We start from the raw sequence: 12,500 nt of genomic DNA on the forward strand, positions 1-12,500 counted from the left end.
GGTAGGGGAGGTCGGCTCTTTTGTTTTTCCCGTTTTCGCCTGTTTTTGGTTTGGGAGTTTAGGTTAGTTTTCTGTATTTTATTTCTTGAATTTATTTTGGATTAGGTAATTTAGTTTGAACTTTGGAAGAAGATGTTTTGTTTGTTGTTTTAGCCGGGTCATTCCATCCTAAATCATCCAGATTTCAGAAAGTACCCCACATGACCCCCTCAGAAAATTCTGAAAAAAAATCACACTTGTTCACCTACCAGATGACCAGTTTCACCAGGGTCAGCGACAGAAATGGAGCTCAGATTTCCCAGAATGTTTATGATGCTGTCCAGCCTAATTTTGGGAATTCTATTCATAATCCTGAACAAACTTATTCATGATGGAGGAAAAAAGTGTTGTTGGATTGATCTGAAAGGAGGAATGTCACAGAAAGACATGATCAAGACAAACAGGCTGCCTGAAAACTGGGGATTCTGGGAAATCTGAGCTCCATTTCTGTCTTTGACCCTGGTGAAACTGGGTCAGCTGACCAGCTCCATCCACTTTCCCAGAAGTCTCTCCTCCAGGCTTCAACCTGAGCCAGTTGTGGTAAATGTGTCCTTCTTCTATCTGAGCCATCCTGCAGTTCCACAGCCTAGTTCAAATATCTGCAGTATTATCAGAACTGGTGCAATAATCAATGCCATTCTACTGTTCAAATGACATTTACACCTACGTTTGGATACAACTGCAAGAAAATAGAGTCATGCAGTCCAAAAAATATTACAAATAGAACCAGTTCTGTCCCAAAGCTCCAATTCTGTGCCCAACATCTGTAAACATATATGAAGACATGGTCCAAATGTCCAGATGTTCCTGAACTGTCCACATGGTCATGTGGGTGCTCAAATAAAGAGGATTTTTGGGACAAGTGTAAATGGAGCCATTTTCTTCATGTCCTCACATCAACACTTTTCATTAAATGTGGTCTTTTTCAGTTGACTGTTGCATCTGGACCAGAAGAATCCATGTAAAAACATGAGGTGTGTCCATTCATCCATTCTGTCCCAGTGACAGTCTGAAGACAGAGGACATTTGCAGAATGAGCCTTTGGGCCTGATTTCAAGGCCTCATGGACCAAACATGAAGGAGCACACAGTTCTTCTGATGCACAGTCTGCTCTGTTCAGGGGGTTTCAGCCCAGACACTCAGTTTCAGTTTCAGTTTCAGTGTGGATGGAATACCTGAGGACAGACAGCTGCTCACAGTTGGACCAAAAGCAAATTTGCAAAAAATAAATATTGTGAAATTTAGTTTTTGACTGACTTGTGTGTTTGGGAGCTGGGAGGTGACAAAAGTGAGCACATTATGTTGGCCCTGGTAAAGCCCTAGGCCGGGGCGTAACAGATGCGCATGAAGCACACTGTGACGCCACATGAGAAGTGAGATACTCAGAAGTATCCATTCATGATCAGCTTATCCAAAAGTTCCTCACCCGTTTGGTGCTCTCTGACTGGTTGAGCATCTGCTCAGCGTCCTCCAGCCAGGCCTGCAGAGCTGCCACTGTACTGCTGTACTTCTCCCAGTTGGAGATCACCTCCTCCAGCATACTGCGCACACTTCGCACCTCCAAGGCCAGGTTCTTCCACTGAGCTGTGGCATCGCTGAGGAATTTACTCACCCCTTCTGCCTCATCAACTACAAATTTTAAAATACAAGAGTATGTTCTCAGTCAAACCCAGCATGGCCACTGTGTCAAATAAGTCTTTGATTATATCTGCTGATCAGTGTGGATCCTATGTTAAGTGAAACAGATCATGCTAAAGTGGAATTCCATCTAATGCAATACTGTTACATTTCATGCAAAATGCAATATGCATTATGATTATTTTCAGGGCTGGGTCTTAAAAGCATGTAGGAAAAGAAAAGTGCAACCCTATTTTTTACAGAGGAAAATGGCTGAACAGTCGGGCACAGTTGAGGTTAATGAAGACTTTCAGACTGTTTTTGGACTTACCTTTGTTACAGGTCTTAGAGCCTGTAACAGGAAATCCATAGTAAAACTGTTTACTATGAGCCAACACAAATAAACACACAGAGCAGCCGATATATACAGTATTTCTAAGGTTCAAATATATGCCGAATATCAAAGTGTCTTACTTGAACTGTCGGACTTGACATAAACCTTTGCTGCCTGTTTGAGTGATGTGAAGATGATCTCATACTGCTCAAAGAACCGATGACCTTCAGTGAATGTCTGAAAGGCAAACACACAACATGAAATGAAATCTGATGTGACAGACATTACATAACACAAACCGTGCTGAGCAGAGTATTAATACAAGCTTACAAGATAACTTTGCAAAAGGAGTTCCACAGAGTCCTTTCTGCCATATTTGATGATCCAGGACTTGAGCTTTGACTCAGCCAACACAAGGAAAGCCATCAGTCGATACTTCATTTCCCAGAATTCAAGTTTGATCAAATGAGCATGTGATGATGTGGATACAAAGTTAAACCTAGAAAGAAGTCAAAAGATTATTAAAACATTGCTTTAAACTTTACAAGACATCACATCAATGTAATATAAGGGCGTATTGGTTTAGAAACATTAATACGACGTTAAACATTTCCTTTTTTGAATCTTATTAAGAAATTCACTCTTGATCACAATTTTAAGACCAGTTGAAAAATTGTAAGAACTTACATTTTGCATTGTTGGATCTTAAAAAGGTTCTATGTAGAGTTTCAGAATGCAGAAAGACGAAATGGAAGTGAGTGAGTGAACAGTGCAAAATGTAAATTCAGGCAATTTTTCAACTGGTCTTAACATTTTGATCAGGTGTGTGTATGTTGATAATGCTCACAGATGATAGAAAAAGTTTTTTTATTTTTATTTAGTTTCCAGTTTGGTTCTCGATAAAAGATCTGTTATGGTTTCCAAATGCAAAAGGAGGCTGAGCTTTTATTTTTATTGAGGAATTGACTAGTTTAGTATGATGAAAGCCATTTATATTCATCAGGTGGTCGAATGAAAGATTAGACATGACTTATAAAACCATTGTGAATTCAGTGCCCACAATATGCAAACTTTTCTATAATCACCTAAACTACTTCTTATGTACAAGTAGCAGCTCAGGTTACTTATTGAATTTTCTAGGAAATGGAAAACTAAGATTATTTTACTTGCCAGTCTATTTCATTTTAATGTGTGTAGTGTTATACTGTTCATTTTACCTTTAATTTTGTTTTAATTTTTTTAACTTCAGCTTGATTTAATTGAATTATTTTTTTCAATGCTAGCTTTAGTTTTAGTCTTGGCTAACTATAATGATTGCGCTATATAACAAGTGACAAAGGACGACGGATGCAAAATAGCCTCTTAAATAATGTTCTTTTTCATATCAACTTAGGGCCGTTTATTTATTAGAGAACAATAAAATCAGGATGATTTGTCCAAAATTGTGCAATGCACGCTACCTCTTACATCTCATAGAAAACACAAACAATAAGGATAACATAAGAACACAAACAATGTGTGATAAACATCCTTAAATTCGGTCATTTTAATCAAATTCTCCTTGCAGTCGTCTTACCGTTCAGCCATGTCTTGAAGCTGCTCTGGTGGGACAGGAACTCCATTCACAGATCTGTCCCTGTGGATCTGCTGGAAAGTTTGCCGGTGCGATTCCAGGTTTTTTAATACTTCCTGCAAAACACATCAAATCATGTACACTTTGTGTGTGTTTTTTTTTTATATGTACCTAAATAAAAATTGACAGGGAATGTATGATTGCTGAAAACAGAAAACCTATAAAAGCTGTCCGGCACATACCTTATGCTGTTCTAATTTTCTGTGGATAACATTGGCTGTCTCGTCATGAGCATGGTGGATGGGAATGTCATCTCTCAGAGCCATCTCTGCACGGTGAAGCCAGGCTCCAATCACACCCAGAGGACCAGGCAGGGACTTGTCCAGATGGATGTGCCAGTCCAGCAGCTGCAATTGACACCCCATTAAAACAGCACTCTACCATCACGAGATCACAACAAAGGAGACTGTGCTGATCCAGACATTTCCACATGTTTAGTTTAGTTTAGTTTAGTTTAGTTTATTAATTTGATCCCCATTCACTGCTGCACACCACAGCAGCTCCTCTTCCTGGGGTCATTAACAACAGAAAAACAAAGCACCAGAAATTAATTTCCCACAACTCACTCAACAAACAGGATGTACATACACTCAACACAAAAACCAAAAATCAACAGCAGCACACAATACAAAACAATTACAATAACCATGAAAATACTAACATCGCATTGGTTTTTTTAATGCCTCGAGGAATAAAAACACTCAGGAAAAAAAATCTGGATTCCAGCTCTCACAGTTCATGCATGAAAGGGTTAATTGTCTTTTCTTTGTAGTGAATCCCACATGTTGTGAGTGTGGAGTGCAGTTCCACTGACCCTGGCAGACACGCGCTCCCACGACTGTTTGACCAGAGCTTGGTCCACAGACAGCTTGCCGTCTTTGTGCACCGGCTGCAGCAGAGGATCTGTCTGCTTTTTTTTCATCTCATACTGTACGCTGAAGCTCTTAAATGCCTATGGATGCAAAAATATGAAAGAGAGTAGAAACACTGAGTGGTGAGGTTTGATAAATGCCTATGTAAAAGCAGAGGGTCACACTTTAGAATCAGTCCACACTATGAAGCATTAGTTCAGCATTAACAAATACTGAATTCATTATTTATAAAGCACATTTCTGACATGAATACTCATTAGTATATGGTTTATCAGCACAGTTATAAATGTTTGACTCATCATTAATAATCCTTCATCATTCAGTCATGCAGTTTGTTTGATAATCCCATGTGCTGTGTCTTTCCTTTGTTAGAATAACTCAGACTTTTGTGAGTCTTTAGGCGTCGAAAACCTTTAAATCTCATTTGTAAATGTTTTATATGTCACAGATAGTGCACACTTTAGATGAGCTCACTCCATAGACTGAATTCATGAGTAGTTAGTGCTTTAGAACTACCTGAAAGAATGAATTCCTGTTTTAATAACTGTTTATAGGACGACTATTGGAAAATAAATGTGTGAGTTAGTATAAAATACACACTAACATATTCACTCACCATTAGTACATGTGTGAATAGTGTATGTGTGAGCAGAAACGCACATCACACCTGGTTTGGAAGTGATGCAATACTAAATGTTTAAATGCTGAATCCATAATTTATAAAGAATGAAAATACAATCATTAAGGACATTGTAGATGAGCTTATTAATGAGGAGTAAAACCATTCTAACTGTGTTTATAAACCATATATTAATGAGTATTCATGTCAGAAATCTGCTTTATAAATGATGAATTCAGTATTTGTTAATGCTGAACTAATGCTTCATAGTGTGGACTGATTCTAAAGTGTTACCGAGCAGAACATTGACTTTCAAGTGTGATTTACCGTATATTTGTCAGTCAGGTTCCCCTCAGCGCCCTGGGCTCGCAGAACGTCTCTCTCCAGCTGGTCTAAAAACACCTTCAGCTCTCTCAGCATCTTTCTCTCCTCTCTCTGCCAGAATCAGGGAAAACATGCAATTTAGAGTAGGACTGATTTTAATCCTCTTACTATTCAGCGAGCCAATATGTTCAGAAATTTATGCCAGCGACACCACATCCATAACATTTATGAAGAAAGAACACAGATAGATAAAACAAGTAACCTAGTAGGACACTGACAGATAACACACAAAACTCACATTAGCACAGACTAGTTTAACCCTTTCATGCATGAATTATGAGAACTTTAATCAAGATTTTATTCTAGACATTTAGGCATGAAAAAAACAAACAAAAAAAACCCAAACAAATAAACAAACAAAAAAAACTATGCGATTGATTTTTTATGATTCTATTTTTCATGGAGTTACCAAAATGTCCACTCAGCTGGACACCATGCATTTAATGTTAGAAGCAAAGAAATATGTATTTACTGATATACTGTGGGAAAACTATGAAATAAATGCTGATAATCAGATGTTTTCTCACATTTTAACATACCTGCATGGATATAATATGCATAAAAATTAAAAAAAAAAAAAAAACTTTGTCTAACAGTTCACAATTTTTTACACTCAAACATGTTAGTGCAGATCAGGTTTATCTACAACAGTAAAGTTACAGTAATGGGATGAACTGCAGTTTATGAGATGATGCATAAGTGTCCACTGTGTTGGCTGATATGGAACTAAAACAACCAAATCCATGAATATACAAGAGAACAGCTGTCCACTGTAGTGCCCACTGTGCATGAAAGGGTTAAAGAACGTGTGAGGGGAAAAGGAGTAATGTCTATGTTAAATTTCTAACGTCTAAAGTTGGTTAATTCATTGAAACATACCTCAAGCATTTGCTCTATATCATGGGGACCAAACTATCCAGGAAAAGCAGCAAATCACACAGAGAAGTGCAAATATTAGAAGAGCCAGAGCAAGAAAAGAATGAGAAACGGGATGAGGCCAAAGAAGGAGTTCACTCCAAACAGAGCAGCATGCAGCACCAGGAACAAACCTCTCACCTGTAGCACCGGCACAGAGAGTGCAAAAGTGGGAATTGAGCCAAGAAGCAGCTTCATGTACACACAAAAAAAAACATAAGCAGATGGAGAAATTAAATGTCTGATGATGATGATGATGATGATGATGGTGGTGGTGGTGATGATTATAGTGTACTACTGATGTGTTCATGCAGGGGATATTTTAATGTGTGAGGGATTTGTTTGTGAACGGCACATGAAACCATTTGACATTAAAGAACCAAAAGCACATAAAGCAGGTTATTAACAACATGTTCACATTCCTAACCTTCAAGCAGCTTATAGCATTAAATGAATGAGTAAAGACTTATACAACCTACAGTGTAACACAGCACAAGGTTTCCACACGTTTTCCATCCTATTTTTTCAGACTGTAATATGTATACTGTTCTGGCCATACTTGACATCTAAGTACATATGTCCCTGCGTAAGTACTATATTAACATCTAGAATAAAAGATTAGCTAATAGTTTTAAATCATTTATTTAATCAGCGATTTAAATCATCAAGCAATACAATTTTTTTAATAAAAAAAAATAAATGGATATTATAGTAAGTAAACCTTATGTTTGAAGAGTTAGATATTTATTTTATTAATCTTAAATAATATTTTAGAGGTGAATAAAGTTTAATGATACTTGGACGATTCAAAAGTTGCAAATGAGCAATTTATAAATATTCATACATTTATGTACATTTGCAAACAATGATCTCATTGTTACTGGGTAGAATGAAAGAAAGAAAGAAAGAAAGAAAGAAAGAAAGAAAGAAAGAAAGAAAGAAAGAAAGAAAGAAAGAAGGAAAGAAAGAAAGAAAGAATACTAATGAGCAGATTTAAATTTCTTTAAAAGTTCTAAAACTCCACCTGCACTGAGTCCACCTTTCTATTAAATGAATTTGGTCATATACATACACACAGTTTCTTACATTGTCTAAAGTACAGTTGACAAGTTTTTAATATAACCTTTTCTATATTAAAATCTACTATAATAAAATAATATAGTGTAATTTTTTTATATATATATAATTTTTTAAAGTAATTAATGACCATATTTTCCACAGAGTTTAGCTAGATGGTTACTATGCAAATAAATGGCTTCAACATCCAACAGTATGTAGGTAACTGTAAATATAAATGTGTGCAACGGTCAGACTTCACTTTCACTATTCTTCTCTCACACTGTGATAAATATTTTGTACTGTGCTGTACTAGCTGCCTGCTGCTGGAAATTCTGAATTTCATGTATTAGTAAACAACCCAGTAATAGGAAACTATTTTTGGGCATTTTCTTCAGACATATTTTTCATACTGGGTAGGAACCCTGCATAGTGTTAAATCAATTCAAACACTTTTTTGAAACTACAAACTGTAAATACAATTGAACCCAGTGAAAATGTTGTCTAGCTGTAGTGCAGATCATGAATCCCACCTCCTCTTCGTTATCCTGACATATAAGACAAACTAAACACATTAAGTACAGACCAATAAATACATCCCAAAAGGATTTACATTTTACACACAATTCGTGAGATGGGTTTGTGTTCAAATTGTCGTCAATCTGATCAGTTTATTTTTAATGATAAAGTTATTTGATGTAAAAACAGTTGATTGACAGCCATAACGGCCAAGCACAGACCAGAGTCCATCAAATATGTGCCCAATCAGGTGGCTGGTGAGAGGACACGATATCTGTGCCTCTACTGCTCAAACTCCATATTTTACCTCTCAGGCAGCATGGTACTGCTGACCACAGGATTTCATGTTTACACAGTGAGAGGAAATGTTCATGTTTATATGGGGTCATGGTCAAAACGGGGTTTCACCAAAAAGTTATCTAGTCTGTAATCTACTGCGATCTATTCTAATCTCAAAATGTACAATGACATAGTTTAGTGAGGTACCTCATCATGTCCGTCGGTGTCAGAGTGATGGAGGTTTGGATAGTGTTTCAGGAACTGAGCCACATATGTCATGATGGATTTTTCATCCGGCTTGTCTACATCCACATCTGCAGAACAACAAAAAACATGAGGCTCTGGATGCAATTCAGAAACTTTTCTTAACTGTGAATCAGCTGATCTGAAGAAAGAACCACACATTTTGATTTCACTGTTTCTAATGCCTCAGTCATATCACTTATAAGACAAGGTTCAAATAGTTTTGGATTTTTCATTATAGTTTAGTTTTAGTTTTGACTTTTTTTCCCTAATTCAGTTCATTTTAATTCATTTTTAGAGCAGGTTTGCTAGTTTTCATTAGTTTTCATTTTTTTCTAAATGCTTAGTTTTAGTTTAGTTATAGTATTAATTTTCGTTGTCATATCTTTTCTCTTCTTCTCTGTCGTCGTATTCAAATCAATCCCAGACAGGACTCTGCTGCTTTAGTCTCCATGTTTCCAGGTAGAGTGGGGACCAGAAGACGACTGGAAACCACGAGTGACGAGAAGTGACAGACCGTGAAGTACCGTATGGTGCCGCTAGCTAAAATTGCTTGAGCGAAATAAATCGCTTTCGTATCAATCCGACATTGACAAAGATGAAAACGAAGGGAATTTTATCCACACTTTTTATATGTTTTAGTTAGTTTTATAAACACACAATACAGTTTCAGTTAGTTATAGTTTTTTTTCTTTTAATTATAGTTTTTTTTAATTTCAGTTAATGAAAATGTTTTTTCAATTCTAGTTTTCGTCATTTCGTTAGTTTTCACTAACGATAATAACCTTGTTATAAGAGTGGAGTGTTCGTAGACCATTCCTAATTTCGTAGTCAGGTGGATGACCCTGTGCAAGATTTTCCACAAACGCACTACGAAATCCCCTTTCGTAGTGCGCCCAAACAAATGCTTTAGGAACAACCTAAGAACAACGCACAACATTTGTGGATCATGAACCCACTCCAGAACCCACATGTTCCTGCCGTGGTAGTAGGTAGATCACCAGAACATATTACGTTGTTATTAGGGGTCACTTACAGCGTTCACACGAACTGACGTACAGACAGAGATTCGCACGGCTTACTTAAAGTGGACGGGAGGTGTTCCTATAGGCAGTACTGCGTCATTCGTGGCGTTCTTAGATGGGGTCAAAGACAAATTTTCAAGACAGAGTGAATGACTGGACTCAAACGCACGGTGCTGAAGCGAAAGCGTTTTTTTAATAGAAAAATAAACAGGAAAAAACCACACCTGCAGAGATAATGCACAGTCCACAGGGTGACGGAGAGAATGCATGTGATGGACACTAAGGGTTTTTAACATTCAGGTCCCTCTGTTATTCTTGTGTAACTTAGTGTTATTCTTATACCTGCTACTTCAAATTTGTCCATTTGATGTCTTACTATGACTCCTAGTTTTTAACAGTGCCAGTCAGTTTTCCCGTATATTTTATAGTAATGTGTGTGTGATTCAGCACCATGGACAGCACACAATCCCAAACACAGAAAACGCACATTCACATTCTGAAACGCTTAATGTAAAAAAGCTTAACAAAACTTTATGTCTGAAAAGAGCATCTATCATCACCAAATTATGCGTGGACATCTGTAATGCTGGGATAGGCTCTAGAACCCCCCTTGACTGTCTCAAGGACAAAGCGGTTCAGAAAATGAATGAATGAACAGTACTCTAAGATTAAACTATGTTAAGTTTTACAGAGGTGGAAGTGGACATGACTACAGATGTCCACACGAACTTTGGTGATGATTGATCACTGTTCTGGGGCATTAAGCGACATTAAGCAGTTTTTTACGTTAAGCGTTTTAGAATGTCCTTCTTCTTCTGCTGCTGTCAGACGGAAACAGCAGCCACAACCACGTGATCTTCCTATTTTTTTTATCTTGTAGCTGTAGAAGCGTCAGTCTTGTGAGCATTATTGCCATCTTGAATGCGATGATCATGACATGGGACTTTTAGTACACTACTACTAGGACTCCTGCGATGGGGTGGGTGTCCCGTCCCGGTGCGTTGAGCCGACCAGGTGAACCAGTGTTTTTAGTACACGGCCGATGTTTATATACTGATCTAAATATTCCGAAACAGCGTAAGATCTGCCTACCAGTGACTTGAGAGCGCCATGAGTTTCACATAGCAGTGCCGTACATCCACCTCAAGACAAAATAATTCATGAAGTGGCCATAGGTCTGATGTAGGAAGGTCCCAAGGCACGACACAAAATCACCTCGTTGTCTCACGGAGGCCTCGAGTCGCTCTTGTGTTTGGAACGGCAGCCATACCAACTTCATAAGATGTCTGTAAGAAACTACTGACCCCTCCATGAATGTCTACGAACTCCAGATCTCGTATGAACCGGTAGATTCGTACGAACCCATTGTTCGTAAGAGGCTTTGTGACTGAGGCTTAAATCACAAGATTTCAAACAAACATGAATGAAGGGAAATCTGCATAAGAATTATTGAACATGGTGCTGAGAGAAGATGGAATTAAAAAAACACATTTTCTTCTCCCATGAGAGCAAATCCCCCAAAGCCAGACAGCTAATTATACATGAACATATACTTCAACTCCATTCTCAACCTGATGTTTCTAGAAATCAGGGTCAAGCTTCTGTGTTTTATGTGCAGCTCCTTGTGCAATAAAGCCTCGGGCCTCTGCTCTCTGAAGGTGGGTCTGCAGAGCCACTGCAGACCGGCTCACTTTAACAGACTCAAACTCCGAACAAGTCAACACAGGATTTTAATCCAGAGGATCACCGATCTGTTCAGCACACATTTTTTGATGAAAACAACTGTGCTGAAAGGAATTTACTTTGATAGAAAAGCTTGATGCTTGATAAATGTAACAATAATAATAATGGATTGAGTTTTATATAGCGCTTTTCTATTTTGCGTACCCCAAGTGTACACCGAGGACCGGATCTACTAAGATCCCAATTTGCGTGTGCTAATTTTTGTGTCCAATCTAGAATTTTGTGTGTGTGGTTGAGCCGCAGTTTGCGGGTGATTTACTAAGATTGACTGCACAAATGACAACAGGTGCAAAGTCTTGGAGGCAGCCCTTTTTTAAATGAGGATTGTGCGTGCGCTACTGGTTGTCGTAGTGGAGACAGTACCTTGGAAAAACTGCACTGGGATACGCCAGCACTAATGGAAACAGTGGAATGATCCAGATGCATGGAAACGTAACGCTGTGAGGAGTTTTGTCAAAGAAGGTACTGTATGACTTCTCCTTGTGACTGGCCCTAAATTATCGCCTAATTCATCTGGAAGTTGTAAAATGGCATTGCTGGACAGCGGTGCCGGATTCATTTTAGAGGTGAAGGGGCCGTGGGGGGGCAGTTGGACTGAATGACTGTCAGGCGCACATGTCATAATGTAGCCTAATGTTGGTGCACATTTTTAATCACAATCATCAGGTCAAGTGGAAAAATCTCAATGATTTTTTTTTCTATCATTCCAAAAATGTTCACACGAGGGTGAAAAACGTGTTCTCTGCGTCTTGTTTCATCGTTTCAATGTCTCCTTCTTGTGACAGTAACCGCAGCAATGTGTGCACAATTATGCATCCAAACCGTTTGCACCTCCCTTTGAGACGTGTTAAATATAGAGTTTCTAGTTTCTGTCAGCAAAATTGCTTTTGGGTTTGATAAATCACTTTGGGTGTGCTAAGTTTAAATATTTACATTTTCTCCTCCCATCACACACACAATTGCGTGTAAACACCTTATATTGCATATTCATGGCAGCAAACGTACTAACTGGATGCAGACGTGCTATTCTGGACATTTGAAAGACACAACCCTAAGTGCGCACTGTTAGTAAATCAGTTTGTACATTTTTTTTCGTCTACAATGAGTTTGCACATGTTTTAATATACGCAAACCTTTAGTAGATCCGGCCCTGAATGCATTATTCATTCACTCCACCTTGCCGGTGCGGTAAACTCCATGTATAGACTGATGGAAAATGTAG

The 12,500-nt window shown here is 38.1% G+C and overlaps 1 protein-coding gene across 1 annotated transcript in view; it reads right to left on the reverse strand.

The window, feature by feature from the left end:
* Positions 1-12,500, reverse strand: part of syne1b (spectrin repeat containing, nuclear envelope 1b) — a 211,586-nt gene that overhangs the window by 158,478 nt on the left and 40,608 nt on the right. Inside the window, exons 8-16 of the mRNA XM_030126274.1 lie at positions 8,475-8,581; positions 6,555-6,605; positions 5,442-5,549; positions 4,438-4,575; positions 3,806-3,970; positions 3,567-3,679; positions 2,321-2,489; positions 2,131-2,227; positions 1,466-1,668 (exon numbers count right to left, since the gene is read on the reverse strand). Of these exons, the coding sequence (XP_029982134.1) occupies positions 1,466-1,668; positions 2,131-2,227; positions 2,321-2,489; positions 3,567-3,679; positions 3,806-3,970; positions 4,438-4,575; positions 5,442-5,549; positions 6,555-6,605; positions 8,475-8,581 (1,151 nt within the window). The remainder of the gene's footprint in view (positions 1-1,465; positions 1,669-2,130; positions 2,228-2,320; positions 2,490-3,566; positions 3,680-3,805; positions 3,971-4,437; positions 4,576-5,441; positions 5,550-6,554; positions 6,606-8,474; positions 8,582-12,500) is intronic.

Source organism: Sphaeramia orbicularis, chromosome 22 (assembly GCF_902148855.1).
Source record: "Sphaeramia orbicularis chromosome 22, fSphaOr1.1, whole genome shotgun sequence".
In the NCBI taxonomy this organism is placed as follows: domain Eukaryota; kingdom Metazoa; phylum Chordata; class Actinopteri; order Kurtiformes; family Apogonidae; genus Sphaeramia; species Sphaeramia orbicularis.